Genomic DNA, 19,168 nt, shown 5'->3' with positions numbered 1-19,168 from the left:
GTCAGAAACGGTGCAAGCGCCACTCTTTTCTGAGTACGCTGACAGTCGAAATAAATCTACCATAGACTCCTCAAGCCCTAGGAAATCAAACCCATCACCACATTAGAATGGAAAGAGTAAATCTAATGTCGATACACGTAACTATACATATCATAATAACTTAAGAAATAATGGAAAACAAGGTACTTCCAGCAATTTTGAGCTTTGCAAGCCTTGATGCTACTGAACACTTGCTCCCACATGTCTTAGGGAAAGAGCGGTGTATTCCCCGGAGCCAGGCGGCACACGCCGCACGCTCACAGTCCCTGCAGTAACAGCCGTACCCACGCTAACAACAGCCGTACCTACCCACGCAGAGCAAACTGCCTTTCCCCACTGGCAGACGGGGCCGGTACAAACGCTACCAGCGCACCTCTCCCTTGCCAAACAGTCGGGTCGGGTTTAGTAAGAGCCCGTGGGAGGCGATGCCATGGAGCAACAGGGCGCCCGCCCAAATACAAGACCCAGAAGGATACCTACATGTGAATCCCACCCTACCGCCGCTGCACCCTCTCAGCACGGCCGGGCCTGGAGGCGCTTGACCCGAATTCACCCCAAATGAGAGGCAGCGTCCCCTGGAAGGGCTCTGAAGCTGCCCGCGGAGCCCCCGCCCCGGGCTGCGGGCAGCCGGCTGCCCAGACGCCCCGCATGGCGGGGTGTGCGGGGGGAGAGGCGGGAGGGGGAGCCCTCCCCGGGCAGGGGCGCCGGCTGGCGGGGCGGGGAGAGAAGGAGCCGGGCCGCAGGCAGCAAAGCGCTGGGGCCCGCGGAGCTGGGGCTGCAAGGCCGCCCCGGGCGCCGGCTGCGGGCCTCCGGCGGCAGCGGGGCCGCCCCCCCGCCCCCGCGCGCACCTGCGCTGCCGCCGGGCGGCTTCGGGGAAGGCCAGGCCGCGCCGCCGCCTCCGCCCGCTTCCCGCGGCGGGGGTCGGGCAGCGGAAACTTTCTCCGCGCTCCCTCGTAAACACGGCCCGGCGCCCTCCCCCGGCGGCTATTTTGGAGCGGCGCGATGTCTCGGCGCGCTGCCCGCCGCACCTCCGCCGGCCCCGGGGCCCGCGGCTCTGCGCCGCCACCGCCCTGCCCGCAGGGAGGGGCAGGGGCGGCCGCGGCCCGCCCTCACCTGCGGGGAGGGGGCGGAGAGCGGGGGGCGGCCGAGCGGGGCGGGCAGGGAGGGGAAGAGCCCGCTACTGCTGCTTCTTCGTCTCCCTCCTCCTCCTCCGCGGCCGGCGGCGGTGCCGGCGGGGGAGCGGGGGCTGCCGGCGGGCCGCGCTGCCGGGCGGGGCGGGGCGGGGCCGGGCCGGGCCGGGCCGCCAGGACATTAATAGCCGTGTCGGCGGCGGGCGGAGGGGAGAGCGGCGGGGGCCATGCAGGGCAACGGGCAGCGGGCGGCGGCGAAGGACCATGAGGATCGCCTCGGCGGGATCGGGGCGGCTGACGGCGGGCTGCAGCCTGCCGCCGTGCCCATGCTGCCGGCCATGGAGGTGGCCGAGGAGCCGGAGAAGGCTCCGGGCGGTAAAAGCAAGGACCCCAACACCTACAAAGTGCTCTCCTTGGTAAGGGCCGGGGCGCCGCGGGGCGGGCGGCCTCCCCCGGGGCTCGCCTCGCCGGCGGGTGCGTGGGGAAAGCGGGGCGGGCGAGGGCAGGTGCCGTGCCCCGCGGGGGGGGGGGGGGGACACGGACAAACCTCTCCCCGGCCCCTCGGGGGCGGGAGGGGAGCCCGTGGCGGGGCCCTCGGAGCCTCCCCCGCCGGCCTGGAGCGGGGCCGGGGCCCTCGGCTCCCCGGGATGCCCAGCGGTGCTGCGGGACGGCTCCCCCCTTCCCGCCGCAGGGGCTGGCTTCGGGCACAAGTGTGGCGCTTGCCCCTGCCTTGTCCCGTGTAGGTAGCACCTGCCCGAAAAGGGGATTCGTAATTTTCTTCAGTTGATTTATTTTACTCTTTTGACAGCGCTCAGGGTTGAATCATCTGGCTTCTTTTCTAGTGCTAACGGTTGTCCCATCTTCCATCACGCGGTTTTAGCTGTTTGGTGTAGGGTATGTGCTGGGGAAGACAAACCCAGGTTAAAGCAGGAAAATATGGCTGAGAAAGCTAAAAAGAGTTCAAGAGCCAAAGAGATGGAGGAAGTATAAAAACTTGCTTTTCATTGAAACTGAAGTACTGTGGATTGGAAGTTTGTCTCCAAGTGCTGCTTGGAGCCGCTTTCAGCCCCGATTCGGAGGCCCTGGTGCCCAAAGCCATTGTTAGCAGGTGGATCACTTTCCAGTTTTAGCCATGCTGCTGTATTATAATTATCCTCCCTGTAGAGATGTGAAAATAAGACCTTCCAGGCTGCCTGGAGTGATCATTATAAGGCTAAAATCATTATCAAGGTATTCTTGGAAGGAAGCTTCAGTGGAGCTGCAGCAGACTTTATTACACGTATCTATATATCCATAAGTAGTCCTTTTTCAGTGCATTAAAGCATAAGGATCAAGATGCCTTTCCAAATTTACCTATAGCTTTGTAATCTGGTAACTGTTTCAAATGAACCATCCACCATATCATAGCGATTACATGTTGGTCGTACTTTCTGACATAATGGGTGGTAAGTTGTGTTTCCAAGTTTGTCAGAACATAGTAAGAAAAATACCAAAATTCATGTAAGCGTCTGTGGTAGTTTCCATGTTGAAGCTTTTTTGGCAACTATTCTGATGAAAAGTCCCCTTAAATAAAGTTAGCGTTTTGTAGCTTGTTTCATTACTTTGTTGTCTTCTGGAAAGGCTAGGTTGTGCTGTAAAAGCTATTGCAGTTGGATGGTGAAAACAGGTCAGCTTTTTTCAGGCTTAGAAATAGGTAGTAATACGGGAAAATAATCATACACTATTCAAAACCTAAAGTTGTTGCTCTGAGCTTTTTAGGCTCTAATACAACAAAATGATTAGAGATACATAGCCACATAAAGACTGGAGTTGAGCACAAGTTAAAATCTTTGTGGGTACCTAGTCTTCTGAATGAAGTCCTTATTTTCCAAACTACAACTGTTCCCTGAGAATTAGCAAAACATTCATCCTGTGCTGACTAAAGTGTCAGAGTGAAGTATATGTTATATATAAAGAAAGAATTTAAGACTTCTGAATATAAATGACCATGTGGTATTGTTTTCAGCTATTGCGGACACTGAGATAATTTAGAATACTCAGAGAGAACTTGAAAAACTTTCTAAATTATGCAGGTGATATTGGATTGAGTAAAACAAGAATATATTTAACATAAACATCATGTTAGAAAGTGGAAAGCTGGAGTTGGAAATGCAAGTTTGCTCTTTCTCACAAGCCAATGCATTTATATGATATAATCCCAATGTAAGAAAGAAGCGAGTAGACTTATCTGCTTGGTGTTTTGGGTTGGGCAACATGAAACTATAAAAGTGAGTGGACATAGATAAACTCCCTTTGCCTGCATTTACTCCAGTTGTATGCACCGTTGCTTCCTTTATTTGGATAGATACAAAAATCTGGTTTCAGGTAGGTTTATGTTGATTTTTTTTGTAAAAACTGATGAGTGCACTTCTGGTGATTAGAGAATACTTGAGTTACTTTTTTCATTTTTCTGGAAAGCACGGACTTGCTTGCTTTCTCCTCTTCCTGTCCAAGTGCCTGCCACCTGCAGATGTCTGTACAGTTTGTGAACACAACGTTGATGTTCACAGCTTCTATCTTACCCAATTATAGAGGAACTGCAGAGTTCCCATGTACAAAAGGTTGTACCGTGTGGACTCTACCTGTGGGTTTTGTTGGTTGCTCCAGAAGCCTCTGCATTACATGGCGGTACTTAGTTGTTAACTGAATGTACATCGGTTGAGGGAGGATGTAGGTAGATAAGGAAGTGGCATAGAGTCACCTCCACTTCTAGCAGTGCTTGTTGTGGCAGGCATCATTTTAAATTTAGCTGTAGGTTTTCATACCATGCAGGTAGCTCTTCTTTTGCTGCTGCAGGGGGAGGATTCTGCAAATGGTGGCACAGGTCCACAGGGATTTACTAACCCATGGTACTTCCCTGAGGCAACGGAATGGAAACATCCAGGTTTGCGTAATCATGAGAGATGGTGATACTTTTATCCATTTATGTAATTTCTGTGTACACCTTTTCATTTAGTGTCTTGCTGATCTTCTGAGCTAATACCTTTGTCCCTCAAAGCCCAACAAGCTGTCTGCCTGTTTGTAGTCTCTCCAGCCTCACCCACTGCCGTTGCGTGACTGAGCAGCACGCTGCTGCCCAAGAGCAGTGTAACTCCTGCTTAGGTTTGAGGTTTTCTATTCCAGTGTGCCAGTGACTCTCAGGCATTGCATTTTGGTCTGATTACTCATTCCATTAAAATAAAATTTTCCAAGCGTTTATGACAGCTGAAACATTGAGGAAAAAAGTAACAAAATAGACAATGTTTCCTTTTGACAGTTTCAGGCTTTTTCTGTCAGAGCTGGAAAACTCATTTAAACTGATACTTTTGTTAGAAAACTTCTTCAGGAGCTTTTGCAACTTGAGAATTCCTGATTAGAAAAAAATTATCAAAAAGTTGCAGGTAAGGTCCGGACTGAGACATTGGAAGTGTGTTAGTCTCCTCTAAAGAGCATTTCAGAGTGCATAAAGATAATAAACTGTGACGTCTTAAAAAATGCTGTGGGAATACACTTAAAAATATTTTGTAAGTCTGGGATTATTTTTTCCTTGTACTTTTTTTCATTAAGGCAGTCCAGTTTTTTTGTTTTTTTGTTTTTTTTTTTAAGGCTAGTGTTTTATGTGTGTGCCAAACACTAAACAGTCTTCTGAAATTTTCTTTTATTCAATTGCCTTCTGCAATTCTCGGAGAGGGTAACTAGAACTTGTACACCTGTGAATTAAAAAAGTTTTACTTAACAAATTAAGGCAGTGTAACTCTTGACGCGTACTCCCAGAAAGCTGCTCTGTGTTTTATGGCTGGTTGCAGATGCACTGAGAAGTGATCTAGGATATGTTGTTGCACTCCTGTACGTTTGGTTACTTTTTCTTTTGGATTGTTAGTGAACTCTCTGTCAGCCTGAGGATTAGACTAAGACAGTGGGTGGGACAAGGCTGTTCAGTCATCTGCAAACTGAAGCCAGGGGAGGATGCAATGATAAAGATGGCATCCTTGGGAGCCTCTACACTGATATTGCCTTTTAACTAGCAGTGAAAGTTAAGTATGCTGGGCTGTATCCAGGGACTGGTGAACCAAGAGAAGTTGGTTTTTTTTTTTTTTTTTTTCTTTCCCTATACTCAGCACTTGTTAGATAGCACCTGAAATACTGTGTCCAGGCTGGGGCCCTCCAGTACAGGAAAGATCAATTCAAATGGAGTGAGTTCAGCAGAGAGCCACCAAGGTGGTCTGGGGCTGGAAATCTTCTTCTGTGAGGAGAGGCTGAGGGACCTGGGCTTGTTCAGCCTGGGGAAGAGATGGCTTGGGTGAGGAACACCTAACTGCAGTCTTGCCGTCCCTCTGAGGATGTCATCAAGAAGATGGAACCAGACTCTGTCCTGATGTGCACAGTGGAAGAATGAGACAAAGGCCAAAACCAAGAGAGATTCTTACTGGATTGGGGTGGGAATCACTATGAGGATAATTTAAGTGTTTGAACAGGTTGCACAGAGAGATTATGTTGTCTTCACCCTTGGAAGTGTTCAAGACTCAACAGCATAAAGCCCTGAGCATCCAGGTTTGAATTCAGTTTTGACCCAACTTTGGGCAGGAGATTGGACTAAAAGCTTCTTGAGGTTCCTTCTAGCCTTATGGTTCTATAAATCTGTTTCCAGTTGTCCTGTGGTCTCTATATTAAGTTTAGTGTGTAAGATCTGAATCATAAATCCTAAATGAGACAGTCTTGGCCCAAGGGAGAGTGTCTCTCGTCAATTAATACCTGCCATTGCTGCAGCCAGGAAAGAGTCTAACTATAGAAGAGAGACCGGTTGGCTATCAAGATATTTTACGTAAGAATCCTGAAAATTTTTCACCACTTTCTTCCAAAATAACCCATAGTTGCTGACTTTCTGGTCATGCAGGGAAAGATAGGTGTGCTGTGTCAGGATTTTGGAGACAACTGTAGGTTTGGTTGGTTTTTTGTTTGGTTTGTTTTTTCTTCCCCCACAGAGATGAAGGTGCAGAAACAACCTTTTCTTATGTAGGTGTCCGGAAGATTGCATGCCTGTTTGGTTTTTTCAATGCTGATGGTTTTCCTCCTAAATATGTTTGAGGATGCCCAAACCTTTGTATAGGTTAGTACTTTTTTGGAATAATGCATTTCTATATTCTTTCTCCAGAAAAGATGCAAAATACCTATTTACTTATTTTATTTAATAAACTTGTCAACTTAATCTTACTTTCTCTTCTACACCTCCTGTTGGAGAAGGAAAGATAGGGAGCAGTTAGTCAGAGAGCAGGTGGGAAATGAGTTGGGCTTGTCAAGAAGAGGTGTGTTGGCCCAGACCCTTCAAAAGTGTGTTCTGCTGTCGGGTTTGGGTTCTTGAGGGGGGTGTGATCACTTTATGAAATTTCTCCATTGCTGTTGTGTTGCTGCAATGTGGTCTTTATTCCTGGGGGAAGGACTGCATAGAAAGCTGGTTCCAAACTCATGGATTTTCCCTTTGTGTTCATCATACAGGCTCGGGAATTAATGTAACTCATGTGAGGAGAGGAATGACAATGACAGGAAAGTGTTTGTGCCCAAACCTTGTGATTTGGAACATGGTAATTGACTTCAGCCAACTTTGGTGTGGGTATTTTTATGGGTATCAGTCAGTTCTTGAGCACTGGATTCAAGGACACTGTACTTTGTGCCTGAGTTTGGGAGAACTGGGCACCACGTTCAGTCTTTCCTATAATCTTTTTTGGCCCTCAGCGAATCCTTCCATTTCAGCATTTTTTTGTACTGTTTTGCTTTATGTTCCTTGCCTTCTTTTCCTTTTTCAGTAAGGAAAAGTAGTCCTTGCTGAAATTACTTGCTCCTGTAAGAGTGCTGGATTGAGCTTAAATGAGATTTTTGTGTTCCAAGAAACTCCACACAGCTTAACAGTATTAAAGTGGCTGACTGTTAGGCAATTTAATTTTTTTAGTATCAAACATCCTTTAGTGAAATATGAAGTAAAAAATGACAGTGACAGGATGGCCATAGTTTACTAGACTTTGAAGCACTTTTGGTTGAGAAATATTAAAGCAGTTCTTGACCAATCTCCAGTATTTTAGTATTTTGTAGGAAACTCTGTTCCAATGTTTGGGAACAAGGGTGTTTTACAGTAAGTGTCTTGCCTGTCTTCCATCAACATTACAGCTCTCTGTCTCCAATGGTGGCTTGTTTAGAATTCTGAAGACACATTAAAAACTGGTGTTTGACAAAAGATTTTTTTTTTAATTGCATTTGCTGTTGATATTGCCTAAATGCATCTAATTACAATTGTAACTATAAATACATACAATAAATACATTGTTATCCAATTTAATCCATCAAAAGAAAAACTGCGTTTTGGTGAGTTTTAAGATCATTAACTTATAATGTTTTTCTTCAGTCAACTAATTTTTCAAGGAAGACTTTGTAAATAATTCTCATTATACACAGGGAGCTGTAAACCCACAATTTCTTTACTCTTCAAGTGGGTATCTTCACGCTGGGTATTGAAGACAAAAATCATAATCTTGTTGTACAGTAAAAAGCTAGGGAATATTTAGCCATTGTAACACTGAAGGGTTTCCAGTGTTAATTTGTATTCTTGCTTTACTTGCACTTTACTTCACAGAGCTAGTCAGCGTATCCTATTCTATTCCAGACAGAAGCTGATATGAAATAAAAAATACTATCCAAAGAAACACTTGCAGGCTTTGTCTATACTTAAAAAACCTAAAAAACAACCAAAAAAATCCACTTATATAAAAATCTTCACCAAGGGAGAGTAGGGACTGCCTTTGTTTATAATTGTACTTGGAACTCATTTAAATTTTATTGCTGAACTAGGTTGACTTTGGGTGCGGCTGTGCCACAGTCAAAGGTGTGATTGTGACTTTAGTAAGCATACTTCAGCTCACTCTAAGCTGGGTAGTTTAGGTATTGCTTTCAGCATAGACAAAACAATGTGGAGTTTAGGACAGGCCGCTGGATACTCTCTTAGGTGGCTGAGCTGTAGGATTTAAGCCATCTGGGAGGTTTTGGTCACCCCTCAGAGTGCAGTGTGTGAATGCTTCTGGCTTCCTGGACTTCATCTGGAGTGCAAAGCTTGGTACAGGCTGAAGTACACCCAGCTGTGTGACTTGTGTGCTTCTGTCAACATTGCTGGCTGGTTGCCTGTCTGAAAATGTCCATGTTGTGCCTAGGAATTTGTGTGTAGACTATCTGCTGATGGATTAGGCTGTAGTGTGTTGGGATCAGCCATTTGATCCATTTGGACAAAATAAATGAGTGATTGGGGCTATGATAGGTGTCATGTGCGCTCAGACTTCCTGCTCAAGCATTCAGAGCTCTGGCTCAATCTGCACCTTAGGGTATTCATTACCTTTCTTTAATTTTATACTAATAGTCTTTGCCTACCTGTCAGGCGCTAGATGAGGGCAGATCATGATGAAAAAGAAGGTAAGCCTGTATCCAGATGTGACAAAGCAGACATGGACAGTGGTCTCACTGACAAGGGACAGTTTCACCATACCTGAGCAAGGTGAGCAAAGCAGGTTTGGGGATGTTAACCAGATTCAGACAATAGTCTAGAATGCTAGAGGAGTATACAGTGATGAGGCAAGTCCAAAGTCAATTCTGTGAGTGTGAGTCAAGGTCTGGATCGGTAGAGTACTTGACCAGGATGGACGTGACTGCAGTGTGGCTGTAACACAGCTCAGGTGGGGGACAGAGGGAAGAGATGGCTATATGCAGCTGCCAAAACAAGGAGGGGGAGACTCTGCCAAGGCATCTTCCAGCTTTTTGTTGATGAGCTGTCTTCAAGGCTGTTTGAGGTTTCCCAAACAGTGCTCTCGACAGCTGGAATAGTATCAGAGAACTGGCCCCAAGCACAGGCAGCCAAACTCTTGGAAGGGGGGAGTGTGCTCTTGGTCTGAAGGCTACCTCCATGTAGTTCTGCAAGACTCTCAGATACTAAAATACTAAGGTACACGTTAATAGTTAATAATTATCTCTACAGAAAGTCTATCAATTTAAACTTGAATTCAGAACAACTTAGTTACTGTGCTAAAACTGTTAGATTTCAGGCAAGGCTAAAGATACAAAAATTATGCAAGGCTTCCTTCCAACTACTGCCCTTCAAAATTTTTCCTTGGCATTCTTTCACTAACATCAGTAGAATTACACAAGGAGTGAGTTGTTCTGATTTTGCTTGCCGTGGAAGCTATGTTTCTGTTGCTTTCAGCTGGAAGGAGGAGTAGAGCAAATTAGAGGCTTTGAAAACATGAAAGGTTTGAAAAGCTTCTCACCTTGGAGTTGGTATTAGAAATTAATATATTGGCAAACATCACTGTGACCATATGCTATGGGCAGTGGATAAATACTTGTCTTAAAGAATGTTCTGTCTGACAGAATTTGGCAATATGCTGCATTGCAGTAGTATCCTGTTTGAATGAAACAGTAGTGTATACAATTTTCAGAGAAGCTATTTTATAATGATCAATATTGGAATGGTATCTTGAAAATCAGACAGGAAATATGTCAAAATAATGTAAAAAAAAAAACTTTCTGCACTGAAAAGCAAAAAATACTTTCCTTTTCTGCACAGGTGTTGCACAGGTCAGCTGTATAAAAAGTTTCCTTTAAGGGTACTTATAAGATGTCAGTGGATTTTATTGTAAATGGAATGTGGTGGAGGGAAAGGAAAGTATGCGTAAGAAGTTTTTGGCAAATAAGCTATTGCTTAACTGTTTAACATTGAGTCAATAAGTTAGCTAAAGCGAAAAGGGAAGTAATGAGAAAAGATGAAATATTTGCATTACTGGATAAACTCAGGTGAGCATGAAACTCGGGTAAGCACAGAACTTGTCCTTCTGTTGGGTAATGGCCTATAGGCAAATCAACCCATATAAATGCCTGTTAATATGTGGTAGTATTTGGCCACAAGTTTGTGTTCAAGGTTTTTTGTTTATTTATACTTCTTGTTATTCTATGAACAATAATGTTGTTATGGCTGTTTACACAAAAGTCAATAATCAAAAAGCACAATGGGAGATAAATGGCTGGGTTTATCTCTGGCATGATCAAGTGGGCCAGTTCTTGAGTCCTCTTCTGGCTGAAATACAGTGTTTCCATGTTGTGAAGCATCAAAATTTGAAAGTCTGCCTTTTGTTTTTTGAGGGGCTATATTCAAAGGGTTCAGGGGTAAAAAATGGCCTCTTTGTCAGCCCTGTCCTTCATTTTGGGAAATGGCCAAAGGAGTCAGGACCAAAGGTGTGCCTGTAATTGATATCAGTGTGCTTAGTAAAGACCCATAGTGAATAGCTTTGAAACCCTAGTTATTCTGTCTTCTTCCTGTACCCCTTTATGGATCTGCAATTTTTGACACTTCTTACATTCTTAGTATTTTACAGGATTCTTCACTTGTTCTTTAAGGTTGCTGTGTCTTCCTGCTCAGCCAAATGTTGCTGTCATGGTGGCAGTAGCAACAACATCTGCCACAGAAAAATGGTGGTGAATATGGGTTTACTTAGTGTGTTTGGTAGTATTGTCAGTACACTGCAGAAGCAGCCCCCTTTTTGCACTGTTCTTGTTACAACTCTCATGACAGTTGGAAAGTTGGAACAGCTTTAGCTTTATTCTTGAAAAGGGATTTTTTGGAATAGGAAGAGCATGGAAATGGCTCAAGGCCATATTTTTTTTTCCTCCAGTTTTGCTCTTATTCATGGATCAAACGCAGCTTGTTTGGACAACAGTTTCGAGTTGGCATAATACTGACAGTTTCTTTCTTTCTATGCCACATACATTCATATGTGGTTGCTGCTAAAGCAGATGGCATGTGTTAGTCTTTTTAACATGTTCATAGTCTGCTGTGCTAAACAAAAGAATTGTGTTTGAAAGTATAATATTTACCTTCTTTCCTCATAAATCAAGATCAGTTTTCAGTCCTGTTTATCCTTGGGTTTTTATAAAAATACCTGATGATTAAATAGCAGAGTCAGCTGCTATCTCTTTTCTGGGAATTTAACCAGAAGTAATATTTCCTCTTCTTTTGGCTAGCTTATAGTTGCACTTTAGTTTCTTTCTAAATTCTCCCATGGTATAAAATGCATTGAAAAACAAAACAGCCGGGGTGAAGTGTGTGTGCTTTGGTAGCAGATCATGTGTTAATGCCTTTCAGGAGAATATGTACCTATACAGTTGGACAAGCAATAAATAAGAAGAATATTTTAGATCTTAGCTGACAGAAGCTGTCTCTGTTCTTTTTGTCTCTTTCTTGTTAAAAAACAGATGCTTGACTATTGTTTAAAGAGCTATAGTATGATAATGTCTTCTGCTGATAATTCCATCCTGAATGAACAGTTATCGCTCCTTGGTAAGCTCTATGAAGGCTTTTTATAATCTCTTATAGTGGTTCGAGCTACCTTTAAAATGTTCTTGTCCTTTGAATGACCTTTGGTTGCAATAGTATGTAACAACAGTTGTGAGAACATTCAATAGAAACAGCTAGAGCAGACCTTCTGTGTGCTGGTTTGAGAAGAAAAACAATAATCCCTATACATTTTTAGAGTAAATCTTCTCTCTTTAGCTCTGAAAAGGTTTTGGGTGTAAGGTCCAGCTTTTCCATCCACTGACTTCAGGATAATTTGGTCACCTTCAGTGTTTCAGGACAACCAGGACCCGAGAGCCTTGGCAGCTCTCCTCTTCCTCGTGGGCTCTAGGTGTGGAATATAGATCAAGAGAAGCAAGTCTTTGTAAATACTTTTATGCTCTTCAAATGTGAAGGAGAGATGAGTGGTGAAAGAAGGAGGTGGTGTGCTTGTTTCAGTGCTGATAACTTGTATTTGTTTTAGGTGATCTATTTAGCTATGTAGCTGTGCTGGTGTGAGTGGAGTATCCACCTCCTTTCAGTTTAGTAAACTTTATTAATAAAGTATCCCCTGCTCTTGAATGCAACTGAGCTGTTAGGGGTTATCCCTCTGTAAAAATAACTTTTACAAGCATGAGTATGTGTTTCACTGCCCCTGGCAAGTATGGATAAGTGTGGGGTTTTTTGGTGGTTTTTTTTTTCTTTTTTCCCCCCACCTCTGTACAGTATGCTTTCTGCATTTTTAACAATGCCCTTTTGAAGACAGAAAGTGACTCTGTTCTTGCTTTAATTCATTATTTATTGCTGTGTTCTTTACACCTTTGCAGATGAAATTCTTTCTCAAAGATATTTCGGTGTTAAGGTCCAGGTTGTTAGTCATCTATTCTAGGCACACAAAGCAGTGAAAACATAGCATGCCCTTCACAGATCCCAGTGGTTTTGGAAAATTCCATGGGTTCTTGTAATACTGGCATTATGGACCCAGTCTAGATGTTCTCCCTTCATGGATAGACGTGACACAACTGTGAGAGTCAATCATGGAGATTAGAATGGAAGCCCATTACTTGCATTGCTTCTTTGTTAATTGCATAGTTGTTAACGGATGTGCCTTAAACCTTGGACAAGTTTTGTTGGCCATGGGATGCCAGGGATGAATAAAGCAAGATGGAAAGCAACTGAGTACGTGGTAGGCAAAAAATGAGGAAGATCAACACAGAAATAAACTTAATTCAGAATGATTATTCCTTAAGAGAAATATCAATTGCCAAAGAAAATGCAGAATAGAAGAGTAGAGGGGGGAGTAGGAGAGATGGACAGCGCTAGGGGACAGTAGCATTGACTGTGTAAAGGAAGAGTAAAATACGATAGCAAAGGAAAGGTGGCAGAAGCTAAGGCTGGTGAGAGATTTCTCTGTATGTCACTGAGACCTGTACAGTTGACAAGTCTCTTTGGGATCTGGTGTCTGCAGCCTGTGCGCTTGCTGGGTCTGGCCCTTCCACCAGCTCCCTGGAATCGCTGCTGACATTTTCTTCAACTGCAGTTCTAGAGATGAGTGACGGAAATGATTCTGCTCTCTGTGTTACCGTATTTCCATCTGCCCAGGTCAAAATAAAAGGCTTTTGAAATGTTTTCAGGATTGCAGTTTTCCAGACACTCAACCACCTATTCTCAACCACCATAATGTTTACAAAGCAAAGCTTTTATTGCTTCCTCCCACGTAAAGGAAGCAGTGATGGGACAGAGATTCATCCCTAGATGACAATGTTTTTTGATTCCAAAACAAGCTTTCTAAAAAATATTTTTAAACCAAAAAGGACACTTTCTTCTCTGCAGTTGTTACTGTGTTGGTTTACAAACTTTTCTCAGATATTATATTAAAACAAAATCTGACATTTTGTCCTAGCAATCTCTCAAGTTACAGACCATAAAAATATCATGTGCTACTCTTGTGTATAACAAGGCCAGGGTCTTTAATTTGCCTTCCTACTAAATGTTGGATTCCCATACTCTTTCTTAATTGCACCTTTTTCTCAAATCTTGCTTTCTCTTTTGAGGGAAAGAATATTTGGGGGGGGCGGGGAGGGAACAGGCAACATTTTCTCCTTTTGTTTAAAAAGTCAGACTAAACCTTGAAGGTAGGCATGAAGTTGACAGTGTGGTAGTAGCTAGAGATTGGAGTCTGGTGCTTGCAGCAGGATGCTGCAGGGTTCCAATGAGGTTCTTGATAGTAAACCTTAAACTACATGTGCAGCTACTTGTTTTTATTGAGATTAAAAAATATATATAATCTTTACACAGCAGGCTGCAGCATCCCAAACCTGAGCCACCTGTATGCAAAATAGTTCAATAATATTAGTAACCTACCTGCTGCAGCAAGGTCTCATATAGCAAGAAGCAAAGTAAATTAGTCCACACTTGGGCTGCAGCAGTGAGATGACTTTCTGTACCTGGGCGACCTTTAAAGATAATTTGAATATTCCTCATCATCTGCAGAGCTGATAATCTTGGAGCCTTTCCACTGACCGTAAGTCAACTACTAGTGTAACACCTCTTGCTGTGCCTAGTCAGGACTACTGCTGCTGTTGGCCAGTATTAGTTGCTCCACATTGTTCAGCTGAACAGTCATGCCATTTGCATGGATAATATCCACATGACTGAAGTCATTCAGGCTCAAGATAAAGCTTTGATTCAAAGCCTTAAACACTAAGCTGCAATTACATGGTATAGTCCACTAGATTAGAGTTGGCCGTCCCAGAACATTGTCAAATGCTTGACCTCTAAGCTTACCATTTTTGTGAAGCTTCTTTATTAAGCATTGAGCAAAGAAAGGAAGAAAAAAAAAAACGGGGGGGGGGGGGCGGGAAAACAATCTTTAGCGTTTTGCAGTAAAATATTTTTAAGACTAAAATTTAAGCTAGTGGGACTAATGTTCAGAAAGCAAAGGCTTGAATGTAATGAGTCAATAGAAGTTCCCAGATCTTCATTTATTATAGATGGACATAGTATACCAGGTAAGGACCTGGATCATGTTTCCCTTGTGTATATATAAGAAACTTGACAGCAGAACTTATTTGTAGTAGAGACACAGAGAGCATTTGTAGTATGCTCTGGTTTGTGACTCTCTGAGGTTTCCAGAGTATTGCTTGCAGGAAACACAAGTTGCACTATTGCATCAAGTAGCATTACCATTTTGTAGTATTTCCTACCCAAAAGAACATTCATATGCCTCAGTGAACATAATCCTTTCGTGTTTTTGCTTGTTGGGATTAATTACATTCATGGAAGTGTAAAACTGAAAATTTGGAATACAATACAAACCTGTGGGTTTTGTAACATTTGGTGCCAAAATCTCAGGAAGTATTTGTGAAAACTCTAGTGAGGATTTACCAATTTTAGTTGGGAAGTATTGTAACACTACCACTTTGGAGTGGGTTTTATTTAGATTTTATTTTTAAATTAATTTGATGTCACAATTCCTGTTTTTCAAACATATATTACCTACACTGAAGCTCCATAAGGGAATATTAATAGGCCATTTAGTGGCACTGCAATGTGTTTTTGTTACAAGGATGCCTTAGGTGGCAGAAGTCCCATAGGTCATGTAGGTATAAAGCTCCTACAGATAGAGTAGGTGTGTGTTTTGTTTGTTTTAAAGCGTGTTTGTGGTTACACATCAGAGGACATTCTACTCTTTGATCCTAGTAGCAGGGCCTGGTGGGAGTAGAGAAGCAATATATTGTCACCCTGAAATAAAATGTTCAAGTTGGCTTTTTAAAAACAAATTAATCAATTTGTAATTTCCAAATAATATATTAAGTTAAAAGGGCAACAACAGGTTTTGTTCTCTCCACTGATTTTGCTGGGCTTTGACATCTTGCATCTGACGTGCTACCTAACTGGCTGTGCATGTGCTCTTATCTAGGTGATATTTAATATGGAACATTTCAAAGGTCCAGAACAATTTACATGGAAGATAATACTGTTGATACTGACTTAACAGAAAATGTCATTGATGCACATTTTAGTATGCTGCTTAAAAAAAAAAAAGGGCAAGTACAGAGCTCTGCAGTTGTGTTCATTCTTGACAGCTGGGTTAATGGAGACTTGCACCTTTCTATCAGTTGTAGGTACATTGATAATGCCAGATTTTTTTTTTCCCCTCGTTCTTTTATTTTTTTCCTTCTTTCCCTTTCAATTCAATGATAGATTTGAACTCAAAAAGTACTCATTTCACTGCTAGACATTGCATTGGATAATCTAAGATTCCAGACTTGCCTGGTTCAGAATTCTAGGCCAAAGTTTAATCAGGTCCAGTCTATAATTCCCTCTTTTTTTAATGAATGACATACATGTAATATTTTAATACTGATGAATATGGTTTATGATAATTTGCACTTCACAAATCCAGAATATCTGGATTTCAATGCTACACATTGAAAAATTGCTTTCTTACTGTCTCTAACCGCTTAGTGAAGAAAATTGCATAGTGAACTGTGTATTTGTTAAAAACAACAAATTAATTTTTATTTACTCAAGTGTTCATAGTCTTTAGATAAATAAGCTTGAGAAACAATTAGGTGTATTTTAAAATGTGATGAATTTTTGCCATGTCACAACATGATTCAGGCATCATACTCAAAGGACTGACTCAGCAGCTTTTGCTGATGTGGGAGGGGGAAAAAGGGAGGGACTTCATGTAGGCATGTACGTAAAGTTATTGAAGTATTACTGAAAGCAATTTTTCCTCAGCAAACAGGAAAGGTGACATGTACATTCTCTCCTGCCCGTACCTCCCCAAATATTTCTGAATAAGAAAGTCTGCATTATTAAAGTGTCTTCTCTTTCAGGACTTTTGGCAAACTACCTTATTACGTGCTGCACTTGAATAGAATAGCCATCATAAGTGCGTTACTGGCTTTCCTGGGCTCTTTAATTACTCTATATGCAATGATAATATATATACCTTTCCTAAAGAGTTTATGAACCAAATCAAATACTTAATGAGGTTAAAAGGAATCTTTCCCTGTATTTGAGTAGGCATTAGATCGTGCCCTAAAATGCTGGGCAAAGACAATATGGTGCTTGTTTGATAACTTTAATACATTCAGAATCCAAAATAAACATGGCCGTAGTTTCTGGTCAGTGTAAGACACTGTGGTCAGTCTAATGTGACATCCCACAGTTGCTTACCATGGTATGGACCAACATGTAGTATGAACTAGATACTAGGAAGTGGGAAAAGGTTTTCCTGCCTAAGAAAATTATAGGTATCACTTAAGGGCCATGCCTTCTGTTTGTAGTCTGTGGTCAATGGCAAAACTTCACCGTCTTAAAACAACCTAGGAGGAAGGAAGAAGTGGAGCAAAGAAAGTTTTCTATAAAACTGATATATGTGTAACCATAAATATCTTAATTTTTTATTCGTGAGAAAGAAATATGTCATCATGTCTACATTAAATAACTTGATAAGAAATGAAATACACAGGCCCAGTCTTGAGAATATTCATGTTCATGCACCAGTAATTAATTGCGAACAACATAACTTGTGTGAGTGAAAACTGCTTGTGAAAGTAGTGAAATCAGCCTCCTAATCTGCATGTTTATCAATTTCAGTACAACTGTATAGTATTATAGAGAAAATGAGGGCTTTCAAAACCATTCAGTGGTCATTTAAGATTACTTTCTTTTCCTTCCTGTCCCACAGGTACTCTGTGTCTGCATGTTAACGACAATCCTAGGATGTATATTTGGCCTGAAGCCTAGCTGTTCAAAAGATGGTAACTAATATGCCTTTTATGTAGTATTATTTCTAAGCAATTCCTTTTTTTTTTCTTTTTGTAAATTAATTTTATGTTATCAGAATCTCTTCTTCCTGCAGGAAGAGGATTGGATACGTTGCTTGAAATAGTTTCAGTTAAAGGGGAATGAAAATAGTGGGAAATAAACCTCAGGTGTACTCAGTACTTGTGTGTACTCACTTGAGAGGTAAAATAATCCTGGCACTCTGTGTCTGGTCTGGCAGCTTCCATGTAACCCAACTGTCACTGTGGTGATGTCACATGGCTGGCTTTTCTCAGTTCACTATAAAAAAAAACCCAACAATTTCTATTTCACGTTGTCCTGGAACATTTGTTTTTCATCTTTTCCAGTCAATTATGGGGGGGGAAAAAATGTTATTTTTTTACTGGTTAGAATTGTAGTCTGAAAACGTTCCTTGTGGAATTCCTCTGGCTGTTTTCTGTCCTGAAAAATACGTGGTTTTTTTCAATGGTGAAGTTTCTTCAGGTAGAAGGTTATGAAAGATATTTTAAGAAATTCAGCTTCACTTTGGGAACAACTATCTAGAATAATTTCAATGTTCATCTGTTTAACAAACAGTCCTGTAGTGAGTTTTAACCGAAATGTAGATTATTAAATTCCCACTAGAATCTGTTTGGGTTTTTTACTCACTTTACTACAGCTTTGCCATATTGGCTCACTATTATCTCATTTTCCTAATATCACATACCTCAAGATTCTTGAGAAGAGGAGCCAAATGAATAAAGGATTCACGTCATTCCCTTCTGGTGATTGCACAGGGTGAAACAGACTGACCAGCTACTTAAATGTTGTTAATGCTTCACACCACCATTTTTTTTTTTTTTTGACCCCCCCACCCAGGCAACCCCAGTCTACTTGGAATAATGCTATGCTTTGCTTTTGGGTTTGTTTTTTTTTTTTTAATACATTAAAACTAAACCTTTACATTAAAACTAAGCCAGTGAGCAGTACACTCAAGTTTGTATCTCCTGTGTCTGGTATGAAGAGCCCTTCCTGTGTCTTGAGTACCTTAACCATGGTACAGCAGGATGGAGAACTGGGGCTTCTTCGGTTCCTCTGATTTGTATGAAGACAGCTATTCAAATAGGGCATGAGGATGGGAGAGTTGTGAGCATAGCCAATGCAGTCTAGATTCTAATTAATGTTTAATTACTTGTAGAAAGTGGAACAGTGTCAGATAGGAAAATGAAGATCGGTGTTCTCTGCAAAAATGTTTCACTGTTTAGGCCACCCTTATTGAAAACCTAGGTTCAGATTTCCTCTGATAGAGATCTTCCATATTCTGAATTACTCTTATTTGTGTCTTCTGGTGATACAGAAGGGCAGGGACAGTCACAATTAGAACTATAGTCTTTTGTTTCACTTGTTTCTGCTAATAATGAAATGCCATGTTCCTGCTAAAACAAAACAGAATCCTTTGTTCAATTTGATGAAAAAATATTTTTGTTCAATAAGAGAAAATAAACATTTAGTTGGATCAAGACTTTCTTTTTCCTTTGGCTGTCACTGGTTTTGCAGCCATACTGTAAGTTGTGGAATGACCAGCTGTGTCATTGCACACCCTGACCTTACTCATTTCTTTGCGTGTTGACTGATTTGGGCTCAGTCACTGACGTCTAACACTGTCCAATATTACAGTGAAAACCTGCAAAGGTCGTTGCTTTGAAAGGACCTTTGGAAGCTGCCGTTGTGATAGAGATTGTGTCAAGCTTGGAAACTGCTGCTTAGATTACCAGGAAACGTGTATACAACCAGGTAAGGATGGAAAAAAGCTGTGGGGGCAAACTCCTATTATGTGACATGG

At 42.0% G+C, this 19,168-nt stretch overlaps 1 protein-coding gene across 1 annotated transcript in view; it reads left to right on the top strand.

The window, feature by feature from the left end:
* The first annotated feature begins 1,396 nt into the window (after positions 1 to 1,396).
* The window catches only part of ENPP1 (ectonucleotide pyrophosphatase/phosphodiesterase 1), a 57,890-nt gene continuing 40,118 nt past the window's right edge, over positions 1,397 to 19,168 (top strand). Inside the window, exons 1-3 of the mRNA XM_075707616.1 lie at positions 1,397 to 1,585; positions 17,249 to 17,321; positions 19,003 to 19,119. Coding sequence (XP_075563731.1) covers positions 1,397 to 1,585; positions 17,249 to 17,321; positions 19,003 to 19,119 — 379 coding nt within the window. The remainder of the gene's footprint in view (positions 1,586 to 17,248; positions 17,322 to 19,002; positions 19,120 to 19,168) is intronic.

The sequence above is a fragment of the Pelecanus crispus genome, chromosome 3 (genome assembly GCF_030463565.1).
Source record: "Pelecanus crispus isolate bPelCri1 chromosome 3, bPelCri1.pri, whole genome shotgun sequence".
NCBI lineage: Eukaryota > Metazoa > Chordata > Aves > Pelecaniformes > Pelecanidae > Pelecanus > Pelecanus crispus.
The sequence above is the reverse complement of the archived record's forward strand: the minus strand, read 5'-3'. Positions and strand labels throughout refer to the sequence as shown.